General features: G+C 40.3%; 1 protein-coding gene across 12 annotated transcripts in view; it reads right to left on the bottom strand.

The window, feature by feature from the left end:
- DYM (dymeclin) overlaps nt 1-25555 on the bottom strand; it is a 205903-nt gene that overhangs the window by 15574 nt on the left and 164774 nt on the right. For all 12 annotated transcript variants that reach the window (XM_040540536.1, XM_040540542.1, XM_040540547.1 and 9 more), the window contains 2 exons: nt 25359-25541; nt 16254-16367 (listed from right to left, as the gene is read on the bottom strand). In XM_040540536.1, the coding sequence (XP_040396470.1) occupies nt 16254-16367; nt 25359-25541 (297 nt within the window). The remainder of the gene's footprint in view (nt 1-16253; nt 16368-25358; nt 25542-25555) is intronic.

Here is a 25555-nt window from a genome sequence, read left to right as displayed (position 1 = left end):
TAATCAGAAAAATGGGTTTAGCATTAAAGAAAGCAGTAAGTTCATTTCACATGCAACTTTTTTTTCCTTCCAGCTACCTCGCTGGTACTGAAGGTTTGCACTAGAAAATGAACACATGGGTTGGATATAGCTCTCAACCAAGGAGAAAAAATGTCAGAGCATTTCAGCATAATTTTAGTTTGCTTTGACCGAAGTTGCAAGATATTTGGAAACAACACGTCATGCACATGCAGTGCATTTGGCACTGGACTTTTCATTATACTAACAACATATGCAACTAAGTAAGGAAGGCTGCACAACACATGCTAAGCAGATTTAGTCATGGTGAAAAATGTAATAAAAGTATAGAGTACATAGGGTGGCTTTCTATGGTATGTAGGAGGAGGAGGGAAACTTGGGAAATGTTACTTAGTCTGGATAAATGTATAGCTCCTAAGTTAATACGGGATGGGCTCTGGCTCAGAGCCCTCCTGTAACACGCACTGGACGGGGAGTTATGGGCTGCTCAGTGAGCGCGCTGGGCTCCTGCCAAGCTGCTGCAAAGCCAGCAAAGCTCTGCAGCTCTGGACAGGGAAGCTCCTCTACGTTCCCTTTCAAAAAACGGGATCATCCTTGAAGGTTAACAGAGTTCAAATTATATGGCAGACAAGTGGTTAGCAGAATTGAAGCAGCTTTGAGAAACACACACGCAAAACATTGTTTTACCAGTGTCAGAGATCTGTTACTAGGGGAAGCTGCTTGGAAGGTTTCGCGCTGTTTTCCCATTCTCTGGTTTCCTCAGTGTTTTCTTTCTGCCTAACATTTTACACTTTGAATTCTTGTAGTAGCTTCTTTAAACCAATGGCTCATCAAATCAACCAATTTAATGTAGGTGGTGACAAACAACCAGAAAGACAGAAGCATGTTTCATGTTTTACAACCTGTGCAAGGTTCAAACCCTTCTGCTCAAAGTCCCTACAGGAGCTTGTTCTTCCTATAAAGAGAATGACCCTATCTCTATACAAGCCACTGAAATACTGAATTTAGGGCATATTTATTTATGTTAAATTGCACAGCTAAATCAATACCAAAGTAGATGCATTGGCAGGCAATGCATCTCAAGAACTCACATGGAAAAAATCAGATTCTGTGGCTACGTACACTTCCAGTCTTGTTTGGTATTTCACAGGGCAACGGAAGGCCTAGACCAGACTTTGGTTGTGCGTAGAGAAATATTTGATTTATCTCCTTTACTAATTCATTTTCCTTTTAGTGACTGGAGTTTGTATGTCATCTCCTGACCCTTCCCCTCCACAAAGTTTGCAGAGCACCTAACATCAGGCCTCACATTTATCACCGGCAATGCCTTTGCAAAGACTCTGCCATCTGGAGAGCAGCAGGAAGGAAAACATCCCTCATCCTGGGTGATAATAGGAAAATGGTACCATTTACCAGTTTTTTCTCCCCCCACTCAAAAATTCCTAGCAGTGCTGGTTCCTGCTGGCTCCTGGGTAAGAACTGCTTGGGGCATCTTTCACAGGACATGAAATTAAGACACTGAGCTGCCCCTTTCACAATGACTACACCACCAGCAAAGCACAACCATACACTTCTGATTCAAGGAAGAAGAAAGTTGTTGCAATGTACTTCCCTTGTGTCACGATACAGAAATATTTTTCTGCTCCCTACAGGATGCCCAAAGAATTACATATTTCTTGTTGAAGATCCACATTTCGATATCTGAATATTTTCAGACAACAGCAACTTTGTATTTGGTGCTCTAATCCAGGAGACAAGCCAAATGTTAACTGCTAGTTAAGAGGACACCAGCCTTGAGAGTATCACTGCTGCTTGTTCTTTATCGTTGGTTGTACTTCCCTTCATTCTCCCTTCTCTGTTTTTATCACTGGGTGTGAAAGGATGCTAACTATACCATTAGCAAATGCTGAATAACAAATTCTATGCTATCTGTGCTCTTCTTCCCCAGGCTACTTGTTGACCAGCTCTTTCACCCAATTTTTTTGTTATTACAAACTTTAATGCCAAACATGAACAAACAACTTGCTTATTACCTGACCAAATGACACGTTTAAAAATCCTGATAACTGACCCTCCACCTTCTTCTGTTTTGCCCAGACCCCAGTTCTGCTCTTGTTCAGGTTCAAAGGAATTCTTAGCTTTGCAACATCTATAGTTTCCTGATGGCCTAATCCTGCATCAGAAAATACAAAATAGAAAAACAAAATCAAAACAAAAAAACAACCCCCCCAAAAAACAAACAAAAACCAACACTACACTTTAATAACTGTTCTTATGGGACACTATTCCATCTTCTAAAGCCTCTACATGTAACTGCATGAATTCTCATCTGTTGCCTTAATGGGAAGCAGTTAATTACAATCCACAAGCTGCCACAGGCAAGGCTGAGACATTAATCAGCTCGGCTGCTTACAGGACTGTAACTGCAGCTACAGTTCTGCATAGCAGTGAATGGAGTAAAACCAGGTGACTGCCACATTAAGACTATCACAGGAGAAACACACTGGGGAACAGCTGCACATGGCGGAAAATTCTTGCAATGCTTTTTTCCCCCTCTCCTACGATGGTTTACTTTCCCCTTCTATGTTCTCGGTTTGAAGGATTAGCCTCAGAATCACTAACACATACATTTCTCCTGGCTGCCTAGAGAGGACCTTGTCCTCTGAACATTTTAGTTTGTTCTCAAAAGTGGTTTTGGATAACCAAAACTCTGGCCAGACTTCCATGTAAAGCTGACTTGCACAGCAAAATTATTGAGTATCTCTTCTGAAGCAGCTATGGTAACTCCAGAATAAGGTGATTTCATTCCATCGTAATTGTTCTATTTTGTGAAGAAAGCAATTACTCTGGAATGAAATGACTGAATTCAGAATGCAGCTTCCAGAAGGTAACTGGAAGAGTTTTCAGGGGTGGAGAGGACAGACATTAAGCCTCCATGTAAATATTAGTCTCCATGTAGACAACAGCTTGGGAATAGGAGTGTCCTGAGCTAGCCCACCCTTCATCTTCGTCTTGGCCAATGCACCTCATTCCTGAACTGCAGAATCACTGTTACTCAAGTCACTCACCCAACGCACCACCCTCCCAAGCTACCTCGTCTGGTTGTGCAATACCCAGTTCTTGCTGCATTCCTTCATCTCTGGACAAAATTCACTTCTCTGGATTCCAGTACGATAATCAAAGTCCCATGTATGAATAGGAAACATATTCCCTACAGAACTGCGATCAAACTGCTAGCAGAATGTAAGAAGGCAATCAAAATACATAAAATATTGGATTAAACGAAAATAAATCTGCCACCATAATGCTGAAAACCCTACATGTAAAGTTTTCCTATATTTACATTTATAACACTATGATAACCTGATACCACAAATTACTCTATTTTCAGCCAGTCATTTATCTGGTTGGCATTAATGAAAATGAAGATCTTATGCAAGGGTTGAAGAAAGAAACTGCCTGGAGCCTCCCATGGCGGTAGTAACGGTCTTTTGGGGACCATGACAGTTTCATTGACGTTTCCACACGTAAAGCAAGAGTGTATTTTGAGTGTTGGTGCCTATGGATGCCACCCCTTTGGCATTCATCATCAGTAGCTTCTCAATGATAGACAGGATGGATCTTCAGGTGAGCACAGCCCTTCACAACCTCCTAGATTCCCTGGTTCAGAATGGAAAGGGCCAATGTTCTGAGGCTCTCAGTAGCATATATGGTATGCTAGTTAAAAATGTCTTTTTCTAGGGAAAATCATACCACAAAAAAAAAAAAAAAGGCAAGGAATGCTAATTTTTTAATATTTTTTAAGTTAACAGACTTCAGCTGCAGACACAGCTTTGAAAGCATCTGATTTCTATGAGTCTCAGTTATGTCAGCAGTGAGGCCAAATCATCTACTTACCTTCTTTTGAAACGGCTTAGCCTTGCAGGGTACAGGCTATGAACAGTGTCCCTTGCTGGCATCAGCCACACGCTGATCCCGCGATACCAACCAAGTCTCAGTGAATGGCAGACTTACATGGCCCTTTCATAGGTTGCAGACAAGCTGTTTTCAGCAACTTTTTGTTTATAGACAAAGGATCCAAAATTGTAACAAAGCTAAATGAGCTAAGGGACCTCTAAATACTTTCATAGTGACCATTCTAAACAAAAAGGGGAAAGAACTCTGATAACAGAGCGCAAAAAATCTATTTACAGGAACTTCATATAAGAAACAATGAAATTAAGTAAAGCTGTATTACTTGCTACTGCTATCAATTAATGCAGCAACCACTTCCAGACGTAATAATTACCATATGTGCACTGTGCTTTACCTCTGGGCTTATTAATTTCATACACAGGAGGTTACAACTATTGATTGCATTAAAACATATTGATATGTTACAATAGAAATGCTCCCGCTGCAACGCATCATTGCACAAACTGAAATGATTCAAGTGATACAGAAACAGCCATCTGTACCCATCATCAGACAACTTGCTAATGGTCATTTCTCCATCCACTCTTAAGCACACAAACACAATATTGCAACAGAAGAATGACAGCAGCTAGCTCAGCTGCTTAGGGACAAAGCTTATAGGGTTTAAGAGACAGATGCTGACTACTGGCTAAATGCAAAATCAATAGGAGTACCTGTCAATATAAATAAATTGCGCTTATTTCTCACTGCAATCTGCCCCACTGAAAATTCGTCCACATAGAAGAGATTGCCAGCCACTACTCTGTGAACTGCAGTCTCTGGAAAACATGCGTTTGAAAGCTATCACTTGTTTTCAGGATTTTAAAATGTGTGCTTGATTTTTGAAGTTGGCTGAAAACTAGATCTATAACAAAAGGTAATGACATCCAAATAGTAACTAAAAAAGCAGTGTCTGGCTTGCCCCCGCCCCCAGTCCAGCATAAGCCAACTGGGTTTCTAAGTACCTGCAAACACAGCAGTATATTCAGAAACAACTGCACCCTGCTTGCACTTGTTTTTTGTTGTCATCTCATCAGCATAATTAAAAATGCATTTCTACTCAATTCTGGTTAAGCTTTTATAAATTATATAACCTACTTTAAAACATCCCTGTAAACAACAAAGCATTATTTGTATTTTTAATAAATCTTAATTTTCCCTCTTCTTCTTTAGAACATAAATCTCAAGCTAGAACGCACTGAATTCACTGGGTAAATCTCATATTAAAATGATTCAATTGTCCTAACACAATATTTAAAACCAGTGGCAACTGTGATGCATTTAACAGGCAAAATTATCAAGTTCACTGCATTGGTAAAACATTCATATAGGGAGAATGCATGTCAGCAATTTCCAGAAACCTTTAAAAGTTAGAACGAACCTGGCTTCTTCTTAGCAAAAGCAATAAAGCTGCTAACAAGTATAAACAGTTAATGTGTTCTTACTACTTCTGAAAGTAGGAACAAACCAGATTTCGTCAGTGAGGTTTGGCAACGTGAGAAATCCTGTAACCAATTTCATTTCCTGATAAATGAACGGTCCACAGGGGAAAGTCAGCCAGAGGGTTTCGGAACTGTCAAGTGCTCAGACATGACTGAGAGGCTCCTGGAAGGAGCCAGACTGTCTATTGCTTATCGCTGCCGAGCCAAACGGCACCATGCGAACGCCGGGACTGCCAGACTCCATTTAGAGCTTGGGCTGAAGCGCAACGTGATAGCGCTTCATAAACATGTGGGATCCCCTTAAAAATAAAACAGCTCGAGCACACTTCTTATATTATGCTTTAAGCAACCGAGCTGAAAACACATGGCTGTATAAAACACGTGTTGGTATGTAACTTTTAACTGTCTGTGTTGTTTATGCGTTTTAGAGCCAAGTCCTAGGAGTGACTTTGTATTCAGCAGTTTAGAGTCTTCCCCACCCTCCTCACAGGAAAAAAATCCAAATACAGAAGAATAAATCATTCATTATTGGAGATATTTTGGCAATAGCAAGGCTGCAAAGGATGCATTTTCAATGGGAACTATAGGCTGCGTTGCTTGGAAAGCTAACGCCGATTTCACAATTTGGAGATTCCTGCTTTTAAACTAACAAGTGATTTTTGAAAAGTTATCCTCATAAATGCGACTGATAATTTTACTGAATGTTAACAGTAAGTATCAGAACTAATTGCAAGATGACAAATATGCTTCAATATAAATATATCAGAAAATCACAGCTGAGTTCAAGTTCCTTCTTTTAATACAGAGTTAACCTGAATGTTTTTTCACTTTTATATTATTACAAATTGATTCACAACCCAAACATTTTTACAGGAAATTCAAGTAGCTTGACACACAGAGATTTGAACTTTTAGAAGTCTAAAGTTTGAGCTTGTAAAAAAATATTGCCAGTCTGATGACCCCTGAAGGGAAGATAAAAGGAAAAAATAGCTCAAATAATAACTTCAGGCCCTTCATTACAAAAATCCTGGGTAACTTTTCAAGTGGCTTGCAGGCTTATAATAGCAACAATGTCTGTAATTGATTAGCTACACCAGCACAAACAGATGTCACAGTGACAGTGAGAAAGTACTGTTGGTTCTAGAGTTTACTGGGAAGTAGAACATAATTTTACTGAAAAATAAAATATCTAAAAAGGAAGTCAGGGAAGCTAAAGAAATATTATGCTTGTTCTCAACTGGAGTGTCTGAATGCCTTTTTATTGCATCTTCTGTTTCTCTGCAAAGCCTGGGATAAATTCTTTCTTGCTCCCAAGGAAAATGCTGCTCATTTGACTCATTCTACCCTTTATCACTATACCATGACATTACTGGGATCTTTGATGCGCTGTGCTTAAGGCTCAGACTGATAAACACAAGCTAACAACGTCAAAAAAGAAAGTTCTTTATGTTAACTATCTACCCAGGTCTGTAAACAAGATGCATGGCCTTGGAGAAATACCAGAGCATGACTCCAGACACACCAAGGTCTAAGCTTAGAGCAAATAAGCTCCAGTAGCCCAGTCCCTGTTGCTCCTTCTGTGACTTTACTTGTGTTATTTAACGCACACTTCGGATCCCAAATGAGAGAAGCAATGAGAATACCTGAAAGGGACATGAAGAGCATCAGTTATTCTTTCAGAGCATTTTCATAGTAACAGTACCAACCTCTTTGAAAATATCAGCGATACTTTTGGTCTACTACCATGCTTTTACCTTATGTTGCAATAGCCCCTCCCTCCCCACCCCGATCACAGAAAGAGCAAGAAAAACTATGGCAGAAAAACTGCCTGTTCTCTCCTCAGGTGGTGGCATGGAAATGGAGGGGATGCTGCAGGTTACGGTATACCACAGACTGGCTGACGTAAGTGAAGACCGGCACTGTAGCATTAATGTTTATATACTACTACTAAGATAACAAATGAAAGCACAATGAAGGGATTTAGACATCAGTGTCTTATTTCAATAATAGCTAGTATAAAAGGAATTACTCTCTGAACAGTGCTCATTTTACCATCCCATTTCAACATACGAGCTTGCTTGCAAGAACAGAATGAACTGAACTGGTGTGGGCAATCAAGCCTCACAGCTCCTTCAAGCTCACAGTTCACCAGTTAACCAGGCTCTACCTCCATCTCTTCTGCTCCTTCAGCAGCTGCTTCTCTCAATCCACTTCAACCAAGTCAGCTGAAGCTCAGCAGCTCACAGGGATTCACTTCTGCTCCTGTATGCATGCAGAGCAGGAAGAAACACATGGCAGCACGCCATGAGATCTTTACCGGACTGCTGACCACCATGGGTGGACATGGATGCCCTGCAAAGGCACGAACAGCTTTGTTTTGTAGCCCTTTGAACTACTGCAGATCCAGAAGATGAGGCTAGCCTTCTTACACCTATAATGATGCAATTAAAAAAAAAAAAAAAGCAACTAAAAAGATAAAACAGCCCCGTGGTGTCCATTAAAGCGACAAAAGAGAAAAACACAGAACTTCTCATTTTTCTAAGCCACTGCTACGTCATTATGACTCCTAGAAAACAGCAGCAAGGCAAATGAGGAAGGACGTGGATAGAGAAAATTGGTGCATAGTCCTGCTTCCCTCCTAGTCAGCACTGGTCAGTACGAGCTGCATACTCCCCACCATAAGACATGCAAAGTGCTAGGCACCTGCTCACGGTCCTGTTAGCAACTCATGAGCATGAAGATGTGACTTGAAACCTTCAGACTGTTGAAGTCAACAGCAAAACTCTCCAGTGACACCACTCTTTTTCTCATTGATCTCTGAAGTGTTAGGATACGGCAATGAATGTTTTAGGGACTAGGAAGAGAACAAGGTTGAAGTTTTCCATTTATTCTCAATCTATAAAGAAAAGTTTTATACAGTACTCTCTCCAAGTTGAAAACATGATTATTATTTTCTGTTGGATGACATTTTGGCCCATTTACAGTAAGAAACTGATATTACATGAGAAACACTTTAAAGATCAGAGATTCAAAAGCTTGCTAACGCATATTTTCCTATGCTGACACTGCAGTGATGTTTATATTACTCTTCAATGGGGAGGTGTCAGAAAAGCCTTAATATGTTTTTAACTGTGTGCCAGGCAGACAAGCAAAATTAAATAGCTTTTCTTTTTTCTTGTTCTAGTCAACAATGCCAGAAGTTACTGTTTATTTTTCTCCACCCCCATGGAAGAATTTATAACCACTGAAGTAAACTAAAGTTACTTAAAGTCAAAAAGCTGTTTTTAATTCCAAAGTTGACTGACAGCTGCTACGTAAAAGCAAACGTAAGTTGTTTGGGTTCTCAGGAGCATTCACATTTGAAAATTGAGTTTTCTGGAGCCCTTTGAGAGGTGAGTATTTTCAGTCCCTTCCCCATAATGCTATAAAAATAATTTTAAAAAATGTGATACTGTATTTAATTTTCAAATTCAGCAGACACCTGGGGAGAGGTGGAGAGCACATCCCCTTTTCAAATAGCCTTGAGAGTAACATATAAATATGGTATCAGTTACAGCATTAGCTAACTCTCTTTGGGAGTGCCAAACAGAGGTTGTGTATGCCACAGTACACACCACTGTTGTTAGACCTGGCAATATTCAAACAGGTAATATACTCAGCTGTAACTAAGACCTTATGTGCAAAAGGACTTCTTACACCACACCAAAGACAACCAAATCTTGACACATATGACATTCAAAATCCATGCAAACACCTACTGGAACAGTAACTGTACGAAGAATTCTGTTTGGTTTTTTACTTAATTTTTTTAAAACAAACTTTAAAAAATAAATAAATATGCTTTGTAAGTGACTCACCAACACTACCAGACTATGCCAACATTTCAAATATCTTGAGTCGAGCAATATGAAATTCCATGGCTTTTTATAAATCAAAACTTAAACTACATTTCAAAGGACTGCAGTGTAATTTATTTCGCTTTCCCTAAAGCTTCCAAATTACTGGATTTCTTCTATCTTTTGTGAGGGACTCTTCTGAAGTTTTGTTAGTATTCAATCCAAGTCATCAACTGTATTTGCATTATATATAGCTACAAAAAAGTTTCTCCAAAGACTGCTGAAATATACTTTTAATCATGGAACTAATGGAGTCAACAGATTTCAAAGACTTCGAATCCACTGATGCTAAAGCTACTTTACTTTGGCCTTTGGCTTCTTCAATGTTAAAAAAAAAAAAAAAAAAGTAACCAGGCATATAAACAGAAGTTTAAACAAGCATAAGGGACATAATTTTGTTGAAAACTATCAGTGGAATTCACTGCAAAATTTGTTACCATGTTATATGTTCTAGGTAGCTACTCGAGTCTATCTCCTACGAAGGAAACATTTCTGTGGATTATCATATTAATGTTTAAAACTGACCGTGGCACTTATTTCTGAACTATAATCCCAAAGATCTGTGTTTCGTTTCCCCTCTGGGATGACAGAGTTAAGAGCCTGACTGCTGCTGTTTCTTTCTTTCTTTCTCCAAGTTTTAGAAATGCGCAGTCAGGAGTTCCCATATGCTGAATTATGTCAGTGTGTATCTAACTTTAAGCACTATAATAGACAGGTTTTTCTATTGTATTTTTCCACATATTTAAGTTAGATCTTGCCTACACACAAGTTTGCACCATTTAATTAAATAGATTTAAATGATATAAACTCCTGCCTGGACATACTTATTATAAAGTGGTGTCATTGGGTTCAGTTTCAACTCATTCTCAACAATTTAAGCAGCTGGGCTTACATTAATAGAAGAGCACCTGCGTAAGGGTTTGCCCTTGTTCAGACAGACAGGTTGTTAATCCCAGTTTAAGATTAGCCAGAGTCAGCTGAGTGCAGACATGTCTGACTTGCATGCTCACAGCTTCAATGATAAGTTATTTTCTGACCACAAGGCCCATAAAAAATTTCTAGATCATTTTTCCTGGAATCTTGATTACCCAAAATCGTATTTCGCAATGGACATGGAGTATATTCTTCTCCACCCGAGGTCTCTGAGAATCTAACCTCTAAAATGAATGCCTTCAAAAGACACATGAATTATTGTTCATCACTTACAGGTCAGCTCACGGAAGCAGGGAATTTTGACATCTTAATTGAGGGTATAAGTTGCCAGAAGGAAATATGCCATCTGTAAATATTATTCTTAGCATATGTTTGGCGTTTTGGAAAAGCCCAAAAAGCACTTTGTTTAAAAGTTTCTTACACTTCTCTTACTAATCCGATCTTCTTCAGGCTAAGGGTTAACAGCAGTTGAGGGGCAGCAAAGGGAAGTCTGCATTATAGATGCCTGCCTAATGTCAGTCCTAAGGATGTGTTAGACACAATTGGCTTCCACTATAATAAGATCTTTGACCTTCAGTAAGAAAAACATACATATCAGAAAGAATTTGATGGAGAATTTATTTTTTAAGGAAGTTTTCTGTCTCTCTTGGTTAGTACTGTGCCCTAGAGCTCTGAACAGGAGTTGCTCGTCTCCTTAACTCCCTCCTCTGCCCCTACCTCTTTACAGTGTCATACAGAATTAGTTTGTGTATTCTTCTCTCTATCTAAAACCCACAGTAGTGAAGTACTCTTCCAGCAATAAAACAAATGCAAGAAAGCTGTGCATAGCTTAAGAATTACAGATCTGCCACCAGGTTTACTTTAGATCATTAAAAACCACTGTTTCTGGACTCTAAAGCCCACATCTTGCTGTGGCCAAATAATCACTGGGGACTTAGGACATCAGGACTCCGGAAAAAAAAGTGCTGCAGCTATCACCAGGAGCAATTGTAATGGAGGACGGGGCAATGGGTGATCTCTCACATTAGGTAGCGCACATACACAATTTTCTTTGTAATGTGGGACACTGTTGCAAGTGCTACCCATGTTCTGCCACTCTGCACAGCGTGACAATACAAGTGACTGCACATGTCATCTCCTCTCTCCTAACTGCACCCTGGCCTTTCCAGAGAGAGCTCGGCAGCCAAACCAGAGACTGTCTAGGCTCCCTCAGTGTTAGCAAGTTCAATACACACTTTCTTTTACAGGTACACCTTCTTTCCATAGATGCAAGCACTTGGCACACCCCCCCGACCAGTTGGCTCCGCAGAGATGTGTCCCAGAAGCGGCACTGCCGTGGCCATGCAGAGCATGCCCTGCGTGCTCAGCACCACGCTTGCTCATGCCCGGCACGGGAGGCAGCTTGCGGGAAGGCCCTGCACAGCCAGCGGCAGCTGAGTGGGCCCAGACTGCTGCACAGCTTCTCTACCAGCTGAGGAGCAATGCCTGAGTCCTGGCCAAGCCCCTTTGCTCTAGACAGCCAATCCAAGTGAAAAGCACAACAGCATTTGAAGCAAAGGGTTTTATCTGTGGCCAGGAGTAGGGTTAGGAACAAAACTCAGCTTTACAGCAAAGACCAGCCACACAAATTCACAGCCAGGAGCTAGATGCACGCATTCGCTGCCACCTCCATCAACAACCATGTTATGACATTTTTGGTAGCAGAATTTTTGACGTTGGCGCAGCTTCCCCAGGAGCTGGGCGATATGCAAAGGATACAAGGCTGTGCCGCCCTGGCTGTACCGGCAATCCCATGGCAATTTACTGCTTTCCCCTGCTCTCTGGTGCCTTGATGATTAGGGGCTTTTTCCTATGAAACAAATGGAAGTTGAAGGAGTTGGAAGTACATTGCTAACAGAAGGGGAAGCCTATGAGAAGTGCTTTTAACACCTAATGCAAAGCTTGTTCTGTCAAGAGATTGAAGGCTTTTACCTCTGCTCCTTTTGCATATTCTGTGAAATTTTAATGCCTGTGAAACTAGAATGCACTTCAATAAATATTAAATTTTGTACCATACCAAAAGGGTGCAAGCTGATAGCATAATGGCATGTCTGCATAACACATCAAGAACATATGACAGAATGCACACCGATGACAAAAATACTAATTGACACAGTGAGAAAAGGAGCAGAGCAGCTCAGAACATGTTCGTGAAAATGAAGTCTCTGCTTTAAGTGGCTTAGCTAATGGGAAGTTTTCTTTTATAAAACCTTAACTGTGGCCCCCCAAGTGTGATCACTCCATGAACCCAAATGTCAGCTTCCAGTCTACAGCTGGCATTCGAAACAAGTTTTCCCACTTATTGTAGAAGACCAGTTATCAGCTGGCTAACTCCCCTTGAAATCCTGAGATAACTGGCAGGCTCCAGACACAGTGTTGCTTCTCTCACTCTCCGACTCCTGAAAGCGCAGATAGTTCACCAAAGGGAAGAAAGGCAGCCTGAGAACTTTAAAAAATAAAAATAAAGAATGAGGCCAATTTTCACCTATCACTATGATCTCTAAATTGCCTTTAATAAGCTTCTGCAATAAAACAGGGAGCCTGGATTGTGGGCTGCTCGTCTGCGAAGGAGACAGCTCTATCTCCAAACCATGGCTTCTGCCTCAGTCACGGGCACATTAACTTCATTTATCTCCTCCCACAGACCGAAGGAGAAATAACTAGCTCTTGATTTCAGCACCTGCCCTTTATCTCTCCGTTTATGCAGAAGTCTTCTAAAAGGCTAATTACTCAGCTTGGACTTTCCCTGCCTTCCACAGCACATGGCTAAAAGCATACGCTTAAAATAATGTTAATTATATTGTTTGTATTCAGTGGCAGTCGGTCTGCTCCAGAACTGTAAGGAAAATGAGTTTGATCTTCCATTTCCCAACAATTATTTGCCAGGAAAAGGCATCTTTCCTCATGCATATACCTACATACATGCCCTACTGCTAACACACATGCTCACTTTGCGTCACACGTTACTTCCCACAGTGAAAGGGAGCAGGAGTACGAGGGTGTGCTACAAAGCTGATAAACTCCATTATGCAGATCAGAATCATGGCTCTAAGTGCTGTTATTTTTAGTTTACCTTTATTCATGTTTGAACTATGGTCTAAGCAACAGATTCAAGATCTGAATACATAAAACGCCTCTTGAATGCTCATTTCCTCAACAAAGGCCAAGATAAGCAACTTGAAAACATTCGCTATATTTATCTGTGCATACATTACGTACTCATACATAAGGAAAAACACCATTGTTTTGTTGAGCTGCAGAGAAGCAAGTGAGTAAAAGCGCTGCTTCATTCCTCATTTTTCCAAATCTCAACTTGTGTTTATTAAAACCACCTCCCTTAAAGAGTTGAAGATGGCAATTTCTAAGAGGTAGGTGTAGTATCTCTGCAGGGACTATTCTACCTTAGAGCACTTGAGTGTATCATGGTAAAAGCAAGGAGGGCTTGAAAATTAATTAGTAATTAACTGAAAAGCTGATCCAAAAATTCTCAGGATTAAGCTCCACAGCTTTGCACGTTGTAATTACATGTAGGTCATGTCAACCGAGCTGCGACAGACCCATAATTCCTCCACACATTGTCCAAGCTGTCCAGGCACAAGCCAACTCCTCTCCAGAAGCCACTTCTGTCAATTGGCTGTGTCCAAGCTAGTATGTGCTAGAAAAACGTCCTTTCAGCAGGCAGTATTAGTTGCTCTGTGCAGCTATACAGCTTCCAGATGGGAGCTCATCATACAGATGGGAGCTCAGTGTTGTGAACAGCCACTGAGCCTATTGTGCAGGCAGAGCAAATGTGGGTAGGGCTGCTCCCACCCATCCAGACATGCCCAGAGAGTGTCATTAAAGGCATGAGGATTAAAGCTTTCTCCTTTATTTAGCTGCTGAAATTCCTCAGAGTTGCCAACATTATTGTGTAACTATATCTTTAGTCTGATCTTAATATGGTTTTGTCAAGCTTTAGAATAGCTTCCCCTGGAAACCTCAGAAACTAGAGGAGGAAGGCCTGAAAAACAGTGAGACTTGTGAGACCCCTATGAGAGAAGTATAAGGGCAGATGGTATGAAGACTTAAAACGTGATTTCTGTAGGAGGGAATTGTGTGCTACTTGCAATTACTGTCTTTGCAAAGAAAGGGAGTTACGAGCATCTACAAATTAATGCATGCAGTTGTGAATGCCAAGGCCAGTGTCGCCAGCTTCCTCCATGCAGAAAAGTAACCTGCTATGATCAAACTTTTGCTTAGCAAAGGGATTAAAGGGATTTTTTTTGAAAAAAATAAAAATAAAATCCTGTAGGTGCAAGTGGCCAGTGCAGAAGAATTGTGTCTCTGTATCTGTTCACTTGGTAACCCTGCCCCAAAACTAAAGTCCTTTGAAGCAGAGGTAAGCATTCTAAGTCACACTATAACCATCCTTAAAATAGGAAGCCCTGTACTGCTTGGTAAGGACTTACAGAGCTTAGCAGTTGCCAAAAATTTTTCATTTGTTGACTTAAGTGGCACTATAAACATGTCATTTTGAACACTTTATCGTTAATGCATAAAAATGTAAGCTTGACAGGATTTCACTCCTGAAACAACACTTCTTTAAATTGTGGCCCAACATGCAAGTCGATCTGGCACACTAAGTAAGTGATAAAACCTTCAATTTTTGTAAGTAACAAACTTATTTAGCAATGGCTCTATGTCAATAATCACTGTTTGTAACAGAAGAGCTTTTAATTACCTACACATAAGAATATGTTGTCACCAAAAAAAAAAAAAAAAAGCAGCTCACAGAAAGGAAATGCAAAGGGTCCAGTGTTTCCCTGCAGCCTGGTTTTGCACACATTGCTACTGACTAGTCACAGCACCATAATGCAGCAAGGGCACAACCTGAAGGGCTACAACAGGATCTGGATCCAACAACTCCTTCGCTGCTATTTAGGCTATTCCTGTACTGCAGCTCAGGGCTCTGACTAGAGACCAATTTCTCTTGAAGTAATTCAGTCTGGTTGACTTGCTACATGCACCATCTCAGGGACACTGGGAACTGTAGGAAATACATTAGTATATGCAGCCAGCTAGACAATTCCCACTGGGTGTTTTAAAATTACCAGGGTATAAATAAATTACCAGCCGTCGCCAGTGGCTGTGTGTACTCAGTATGCCTTATCAGATGGTATATTCCTGAAGTTACTACTAAAGAAATGGGTCTCAAGAAGAAGCTCCTGCTCTCTTATCATGGAGTAAGAACAAAAATGCTTCTGCATTAAGTATTTAAAATACACTTGGCACAGTGGAGAAGCAAAAATTGTGGTGGATGTAAAAAAAAACCACCACAGAGCTCCCATTTATGTACATACTTACACAGATTTCGTTATTGCAGTATTTAAACATCACACAGCCATTAATGGATTTTAGCCTCACAGAACCTGTCAAGTTGGTAAATCCCTTGTGAGGTTTGAGATTCTCAAAAGAGAACAGAGGGGTCTGCTCAGGATTATATAGAAAGCTCACAACCATGTTGACCAGACTTGCAGTTCCTGAACTGATTTTCACTAGGTTGGTTTATTCTTAACCCAAGACTAAAGCCACAGAAATTTATCTTTGTAACATGTTATGTAGACCCAAATGGAGATGCAGAACTCTAGAGAAAGAAGAATGTACTAACAAGAAAATGAGAACAACAGAAGTCTGGTTACATCTTAATAATATGCAGAGAGGTGCATCTTAGAGAGACCATGAAGAAAAGCTTAGCCTTAGCAGATTTTAATTCTTCCACATTTCAATTTAATAACTATTCAAGAAAATTCACCCACAGAATTTAGTACAAATTAGGAATTTAAATGAAAACATACATATTGCAATCCAAAAAGTAATCCCCTTATCAGCTGCTATTGATAGGAGAAATGATGTTTTGACGTTACAGATATAAAGCGTATGTATGTAATTGATTGAACAGTACACTTTAATTGACGAGGTCTTGAGCACTTACTCTTAGCCTGTCTTTGGGCAAAGCAAGAGCTCCCTGCTTGATGATTTCCAGAACCCGCTCCACTGACAGTTCAGCTCCAGCTTGCTCTAATCGGGAGCTAAAAAAGCTGATCACCTGGAATGAAAAATCAGAGCACATAAACAAATAGAAAAGATCTTTGTATCAATTTACACATGAAGCTTTCATCTTCTTTCCCTGGATAAATGTATCTGTATTTTTTAAAGAATAAGCATGTCATGGCTTGTGTCACAATTAGGAAAACTTTGTTAATGGCAAATTAGCATAATTATCAGTATTCTCTTATCCTGTTTTTAATGTGTGGATGAATTTACAATTTAACACATAGAGCTGAATTAATAAATTAAGATTTTCAAGTACTGCACACTGAAACATGGCTTATAATCCCATCCTTCTCAGGCACATCAGGATTTTCAGGGCATTCTTGTCCACTTTTTGTAGTTTGGGCCAGAAATTTAGTTTAGTTTTCAAGTCTTAAAGTAAAATCCTTTTATTTTCCATGACTCCCAGACCAGGGGTTCTAAGACAACCATTAAATACCTCAATACAACTACAAGAGTCTACATGACTTGCCCAGTAGTTTCATAGCATCCAAAGCCACAGTGACTTGAAGAAAAAAAAACAACAAAAAGACCTCCTCTTCTCCCCAAATTAACCACCCGAAGTCCCTCATGAACCTCCCCCATCACAAATCCCAGGCCCAAGGACCTGTACACTCGCTCTCAATGCTCTCATCCTCCCTGGTGAGGCCAAGATGATTTTCACCATATTTCCACTCCAACCCCCCTTTCTGTGACCCAGATGGTCCTTGTTAGATAGAACAGTTAGGTCAGGCTTTAACTTTTATCCCTCTCCAAGCTCAGTAGGTTTCACCAGCAGCAGACATTCCACCGGCAGTTCTCCATGTGGGACATCAGAAAACCTCCATTTCCATAGCTCCTTTCATCCAAAAAGAGCACACTTTGCAAGCCCCATCCCTTCTCCCAGAGGAACTCCTCAGTCACGCAGGGGAACTGAAGCTCAGAACAACAAGAAAAAGATACGGGGCGAAACTTCAACACCTACTTAGAGTCCTTTGAAAGCACCACAACGTAGTCAGAGGTACTTCACAGAGCTCGTGCACATGTGAGCACCCGGCTGCCCCTTGGTTGGGGCCATGCATGGTTTTCACTCACTGCTGGTAGGTTGCCCGACTTCTCATACGTGTTGGACACTCTTCTCTGCAAAGTGGCAATGTTCGCTTGTGGCTGAATTGTGACCTCCAGCGCATCGAGTAATCTTTGTTAATTCTCCCAAGTAGAAGGAGGAAGAGTGTATTATGCTACAAAATCTCTGCTGAGCTCTCTTTGTTCTGTAGTGAGACACAGCTGGAGCCAGAAACCATTACCCTAATTATGCCTCCCAGCTCAGCTGCTGTTAATAAAACAAAGACAGCTGATGGCTTGGTTTCTTTGGGATTCAAATTTGTTGTTCCTCTCCTGTGATCCTCGAAACTCTAGCCCTTGTTTTGAGCAGGTAGATTTGCTGGATCTCAAAACGATTTTCTCTAAAAACTGTGAAGCACCAACCAAGTGGGATACAGAGATGACAGTTGGGGCAAGCTGCTTTTTGGGTGGGTATATATATCTATAAAAATGTATTTTTTTGGTTTTGATTCTGTTTTATTTCACTCAACAGAAGCATGGAAATCAGTCAAGGGAAAATTTAGGTTTAACCTTCTGTATGGCTGTTACAATTATCTCTGTACTTGAATAAGACGGGAGAATTTCACTGCCTCTGGCAGAAGTAGCAGGCAGGTTTTACATTCTAACAGATAAGGACTGACTGCAGCACTGGGATCTCTGATCCTTGGAAAACAAAAAATGGAATAGGAAGATGTGCTGAGTTTTTAAGTAAAGGAGCTGGAGGGAGGAACCAGAAATTACACAGGAAAATGGCAAGAAACAGCTTGCACAAAGAGCAGGAGGACCTCAGAGGGAGGCTGACATGGTTTTGGCATAGAGTCTGGGACAAATTGCTGGTAGAGGATACACAGCTCCTATAGAAACAAGAAAGTTGCCCACAAACTTCGAAAGAAAACACACCTTCCTGCATTTCAACACTTGTCTGTTGTCAGTAATCACGGGTGAAACCTATCCTTGCCCAGGGCAGGCTCATGCAGAGAATACATCTCACTAGTGCTCCTTGCTAGCTCAAGTTCTTCTAAACCACAACAAAAGCAAAACTTAATATTGGGCTTTTAATCAAAAGGATAAAATACTATCATAAAGCATACACATAAAAACCAAATGAAGCTTGCAGATACTACGTGAATCCTGGCATTTCCTATTTTGGAAAGACAAACGCTCCAATCTGAAGATGTTTTAAAAAGTTTTTTTATATTTATGTGGTAAAGGTACTAATCTTGGTTGAGTTATATTCCACAAAGAACAAAAGTGAGATAGGCTTCCAATATTTACAGGGCATGTCAGCATTTCAAGGAATTTTGAATTGCTATTTTTGGTATGTAGTTGAAGACTAAAATTAAAAATATCCACTTAAATAATAATACATATCTCTAAGTGTTATTTGTCTTTCTACTTCAGACAAAATGGAACTGGAGTAATTCTCTTTGTAACCCTGATAGTAGAGTACTCCTATGAGATACTGGGTACAAGGAAAAAAAAAAAAAACAACACAAAATGAGCTGAATTATATAGAAGACATACAAGAAGAGGCATTTGCTTATTATTATTATTATTATTAACAATAAAATCAAAAAGCATCCAGCATGACCTCCCTACCCCCTGAGCTCCCATCTCTGTCCCTGAAGGTCAAACGGTTTACCTACTTATCTGCCCAAATACAAAAGATGAAAATGAAAGCTTAACATAATGTCAAGGAAAAGTAGCCTTTTCCTTTGAAGGAGCTTTAATTATTTTCCCCACATAAGTAACAGAGCTGCATTTAAAATAATCTTGAAAATGAATAGATTTCAATTCCGTGTCCACTTAAAAAGAAAACAAACTAGAAAAAGCAAACTGTCTGAATAGTATTAAATGAGTTTCAAGTTTTAGCACATGTTTTAAAACCTAATGCTGAGCACATTATTCTAAAGTATAGAAAAAAGCAGGTCTCGACACAGATGAAAACTAGACAGAGATGTACACATCTTTTTTTTTCTTATCGTACCTATTTTTGATATTCTGAAAGTTATTCTCTCACTGATCACTTGGGTAACTGGTCTATGAAAGCTGAAGATAACTGCAAACCCTGCAACACAAAGCTTAACAAGACCCTGTGAATTATCTGGATCCAAGTCATGACGTGTGAAAGGCCCCCTCCATGCAAGGAACACAACCCATTTTAAAAACTTCTCTCCTCCAAGCTGGCTTCCATATTAACAGAGATTAAAAGGCATGTTTAATCCTGGATTAAACAACCCCTCATCAGGAATGTATTATCACTGTCCAGATAAAACTGTGTATCTGGAGGGTGCAGTGCTTTGCCCTATCCAGAGAACCTAATTCTGGTTGTGCAACGTGCATGCAGCTGCATGGCTTGGTTGCCATCAGCTTGGGGATTTCTTGAGCAGTATAGACAGCAGCACTAGTTCTGGTGGCATAATGTACTCAAGACATCTAAACAAAAACCATTTTCTATAGTGATTTCCAAAATTGTTTTTCATAAAGCATTTCCATTTAAGAGGTCAGTTTTTCCTGAGACTCATCTTTAGTCTTTTTGTTTTATAAACAATAAATTTACAACATATTTCCAGAGATTAAAAGTGCTACAAAAAAAGTTAAAATGATTTAGAAAGATTTAAAAGAGACATTTTAGGTTTTGGAGATTTCTTTTTAGATTATGAGGAAATAACCACAGGGTCTATAACTTTGTCCATCTATTGTTTTCAATATGACTGACAGTCTGAGGTAAAGAAATATGTATTTATATTTACTATAGCATGCAGCAAGCAGCACAGCTATCAAGGACAAGATGTTTTCTCCACTTGGATTCTTTCAGTGTAAACTGAAGTGCTGCGAGGCCCCAAACCCATTCACATGCAGTACTGCTGCCTAACTAACACTACAACTCTTCACTTTCTCCTGCAGCTAAAAATAACAGTGCAATTCACTGTTGCCTCCTCTGCCCACAATTTTCAAGGTTAGCTCTGCAAGAGAGAAAAACAACTTAGCAGCAAATGAAAAAGGTTGGATTCCTTTTCCATTATTTTTCTTTTTTTTTTTTCTGTGTGATGAGAAGAGAAAGACACATTTTGACATTTGCTATTTATCATTTCCAGCCTTGTTCACCACTGATAGAGTAACACGCTGTATTCACAAAGCACCAAAAGGAGAAGAAAAGGAGAAAACAAACCTCTTGTTACAAAGTACCACAGGATTAGCACTTCATCTGAGTAGCTTCCTAAGGAAAACATAAATCACAGCTATGTTCAGTAGCCGACAGTCATCCTCTGTCCTGGAGGGAAAGCAAAGCAAAACAACCCTCCCTGGAGCCACCTTGTTTAAGAATGGACGCAACTGCTCCAGGTAGTTCAGTAGCAGGAGAAATGCAAAAGGTTTATTAGCAAACTTGAAGTACTGAAAAGGTTTTCAGCTTCACCTTGAAACTAGGAGTACATTCAAAGATGTGAACTTTTCAAGGTGCTCAGCTTCCATTTCCTCACTCCTGGCAAAGAAAATGGGTAGGAGTGGGGAGAAGGGAAAAAAAACACTGAAAGTTTTTAGCCAGGCTCTAGTAATTAGCAGGGAATCAAGGTTTTTATACAGGCTTTTTAAGGAAAACCATGAAAAATTTGTTCTCATGCTCACTGCAAGTCCTGCAGGTCTTGAAATAGAAGTTGCTATGCCAGAGCCAAGCCAGCTCAACTAATTTTAAAATCTAGCAGGGAAATGTCTTTGGAGAATTAAATTCCTAGTAGGAAATTGCATCAATCTGATCCTTTGCATCACTAAGCCATTGCTCCCGACCTCCTGATTTCTATCAGGCTATTTTGCAAACAAAATTCTAGCAGCTCCTAGATAAGCCTGTTCAACCGCACGATATCTATCAGTAGCTCACAGAAGACTTAGGAAGAATGAAAGTAATAAAAGCCAATGAGTTCTTATGATGGTCATGAACCAAACTCATCTTTAGAAATTACTAGTGAAGAGTCTTCACCAAATTCCTGGCACATGTGAGTCTGCTGACCAAATTATAGACCACCTTGGAAACAGAGGCAAAGAGAGAGCTCACAGCTGAAACATTTCTGCAGTAGGCCAGAACAGGAACCATGGCATTCCTCTTTGTTCACCATCCAGAGGAAGAATATCCCATTTAGCTAAACAAGATGCACAATATCCCATTAAGATGACTTTCTAAAATGAAAAGTAAATTAATGGGAAACAGAAGGTATTTTGATTTCAGTTTCTTCTGTACAATATTAACTGTTCCCATATGTTCCCAATCAGCTGGCAATGGTGATTTTTAGCTTATTTATAAGAACCCAGAGGTAGATAGTATAATACAATTTTCAATAAAATAATGTTCTATACGCTGATGACCCCTTAAACATTCATCTGTTTTTTGTCTCAGCTATGAAGCTCACAGAGGTTACTTGTTATCTCCAGGATTACCTTTGCAGAGTAAACTGAACAGTCCAAACCCTGAGGCAAAGTCCTGAGCTACTGTGCCAAAGTCTGCACAGAGTTAATCTGGGCAATTGCCACTCTGCTCTGAGCAGCTGGTCGAGCTGCAAAGCCGTACTCGGATTCACATGTGCCTACAGGCACTTCTGCTTTGTCTCCTGGCCCAGTGTTACCAGTCAAATGCTGGTCGATCTGGAGGTCTCCAGTGTTGAAGTCCCCGGAAATCTACCACAGTTCTTCATTATTATAAACATTAGAAAGTCTTTCCTTACGCCTACCTGCGAACCTTCTCTGTCACAATTTACACGAGTCACTTGCCCTACATGCCACAGGTAGGAAGAACAGGTTATTCCCTTCCTCTTCACAGTTGTGTTTTATTTGAACAATATCAGGTTTAGTCTTCTTTTGGGCTAATCAGCACCTGTTCTATTTGTCCTTAGAAGTCCTGTTTTCTACAGCTCTTGTTTCTCCCTAGAATTTCTTCCATGGTGCCTAAACCCAGAGTAATCCAGCTAGCACATCACTAGCATGAGCAGGCTGAGAGGACACCTCTGGGCTATAATCCCTTTGCATACCCACGCAGGACTGCAGCAGATGCCTCTTTCTATTTGAGCAGTAAAGCACAAGTTACTGTTTTCTCAGTATGTTTTCCAACTAATTATTTTTTTTTTTTTTTTTTTTTTTTTTTTTTTTTTAGCATTTTTACCTCTTCTGTGCTTCCTTTTTTGGTTTAAAAACAGTAACTATTGAAGTCAAGATATGTCATTCTTATTTTATACATTCATGACATGGCAACCTAGCAACGGTTTTACTGTCCGAAAATCATTACAGATTGTTCATATGCTGTATTTTGGTCAGCTTTCTTCAACACGGAGCACTACCACGCTGTCTAGTAGTATTTCTGTTCCAAATACAAATCTGGAGTACAGCTTAGGACAAGAAAATCTTACACCCTATGTAAGAAGGATTTTGCTGAAGCACTGGGGGACATCACAGCGACACAGAGCAGAACATACACCTGCTCACATGGACCCCTAGTGGCATCTGGTGATGGAAATTACACTTCCACAGCAGGGTGGGTGGACATAATCCAAGTGTACTTCCGTGTGCAAAAGAACCCATGGATGGAACCAGTACGCAGCACAGACCCTGCAGACAGGCTCTAGGGGGTGGGAAAGGTAACTTCTCTCCCCATCCCATGACTAAAAGCTGCAGCTCTTGCCATTTACACCTACCACCTACACACTTTGGGCCACACATGCAGGGTGGCAACTTCACTGCTATACATTGAGCATGGCAGCATTAAACCCAGTAAAAGTTCCCTGGTGTATAGGAAGGTGGTGGATTTACTCCCTGAATAACCATCCCAGGCCACACAAGAAACCTGGCTAGCTCACCATGTTGTCTGTAAGAGTTGGCTGGGATGGATGTTAAAAAAAAAAAAAAGAATATGAGCAGGTCAAGAAGAGGGAGATCCTTCCCATGAATACAGCCTCCTAGCTTCCAACAACATACGTTTTAGGAATTTCTTGAACCAGGAGCACATTTCCATTTCATGTGATCTCACCATCCTGTGTGGCCATGACAACAGAGCTCTCACCTCCATCACTGCAGAGAAATGCTGGAACAAAGTTTGGGAGCCAGCATCCCATTTTGGTTCTTCTCAAATACTGCCCACGTGGTACCAGCAAGCTTCCCCACGTGTACAGCAAGGCTAACATGCTTTGCCAGTCTTTCAAGTGGTAGAAAGACCAGTAAAAAATTTTTGGCTTTAGCACACAAGACAAAGGTTTGCTCTATACAGGATGATAGTACTGCTGATATCATGTATGAACTGGAGGATGTGGCAGGCTGCAAGAGGAGTCAGCTGAATCTAATATTTTATTCAGATCTGCAAGCCTGACAGCTCTCACCACTTGCCAGCTGGTGACAGGTATATTTAAAAAAAAAAATATCTTTTTTTGACATCCTCGCTTCTCTAACAAAGGAGCTATTTAAAAATTCAACATGCTCCCTTGGAAAGCTTTAAATAGTTTCAGAATGTAACTGGCATTATGCTGTAACCCAATATTACATACTTTTGGGGACGAACTTTTTAAATAGTTGAGGAAAACCTACATTTAACTGTTACAAGGGAAAGGACATGCTGCTTTCTGTGGGAGGCAAGGAGCTGTCAGGCACAAGGACCTGCCAACCACTAGTTTTCCTGGTTCTGGACATGCAAACAGAAAAGGTCCCTATCGCAGTCAGGAACAAAGAACATAGTTATCATGACTGCACCCAGTTCTGCTTTAAACTACCTGGAGACAACTCGTCCTAATCATCCAGGCAGTATCATGCTGTCTGTACTCTGCAGCTGCCAAAAGTTTGGAGAGTTTTGAGCTCTGAAACCTCTGCTCTCCAAACTCTTGCATGACCAGAAAATATGAAGTGAGAACAGAAGAGGAAGGGTTAGGTACAGAACAGGGTTTCAGTTCTACATTTTTGTCAAGAGTAAAAATTACTTTCCTTTATGGATCATCAAAAATCTGTCAATCTTCTGTAATATTTTAAAGTAAAAGCAAATCAAAAAATAACTTCTGCAGATTTTTACTCATACTGAATAAATGCTCTATTCACTGCAGCAAGAAATTTAGCACCCTGTTAGGCCTCCACTTCCAGCATTTTGCACCCAGAGGTCACAGCATGACTTCAAGCATTGCTCAGCTCTGTAAATACTGCCTAGAGGACATATAGGGGCTTCTTGCACTTTACATCTGTTATTTTCTAGCAGGAATCATTACTCAGGTCCTCAGTATGAACATTAATGCCACTATCAGATGTAGCAGAAATCAGCTAACACCTAACTGTTTTCCCAAGTCAGATGCCAGTATGCAGTCCATGGAGAGCCACACTGGTAACAGATTCTGGTCCAAGTTATTTCCTTTTGTTTTCTTCTAAAGCATTTATTTACCCAACAGGATTGCTGAGTGCTGTGGAGAGGCACTTTGTAGGTGAAAGCAACATATGTTCAGATACAGGCCAGGCAATGAGGCAACTGAGTGCCCGCTCACAGCTATTTATCAAAGTCTCCCACAATCATTAATATGAATGGTGATAGGAGTAAGAGAAATGAAAATGACTTCTTGATAATGAAATCCTGCTTTTTCTCCTCCGAAAGACAGACTTATAACAAGGGGCAGCTAGGAGAAGTTGACACTGTTCTTCCTTAAAGGAAGTGAAAGATGTATCACAGGTTGGGAATTCCTTACCAGAGGAATCTCCAAATCCCTCTGGCTCTGTTGAATAAAGATGTTGCCCAAAATAAGTCACAGTGGAGGCCCAGAGAATAGGGGAGGGAAACTCAACATTTGAACACATTCTAAAAGAAACTGATAGAGATGAATACTTTCCACTCCTCAAAAGGATAAAGAGATCAAATAACAAAGTGTAAGCATCCTTTAAATAATAGATCACTTACCAGATCTATATTTTGCATTATGTCCTGGAAGGAAGGGTGAGTTCTAAATTGCTCGAACAGATCCCGCTTGTAAAGCAGCGCGTACACCAAGTTTGGGTTGTGATGAAGGGAATTGGTCAGGCAGGAGTTGATAATCTCTAACATCATTCGGATCACTTCCTCAATCACATTCAGGTCTTGTGCCTTTAAGAAAGGAA

The sequence above is a fragment of the Cygnus olor genome, chromosome Z (assembly GCF_009769625.2).
Source record: "Cygnus olor isolate bCygOlo1 chromosome Z, bCygOlo1.pri.v2, whole genome shotgun sequence".
In the NCBI taxonomy this organism is placed as follows: domain Eukaryota; kingdom Metazoa; phylum Chordata; class Aves; order Anseriformes; family Anatidae; genus Cygnus; species Cygnus olor.
The sequence above is the reverse complement of the archived record's forward strand: the minus strand, read 5'-3'. Positions and strand labels throughout refer to the sequence as shown.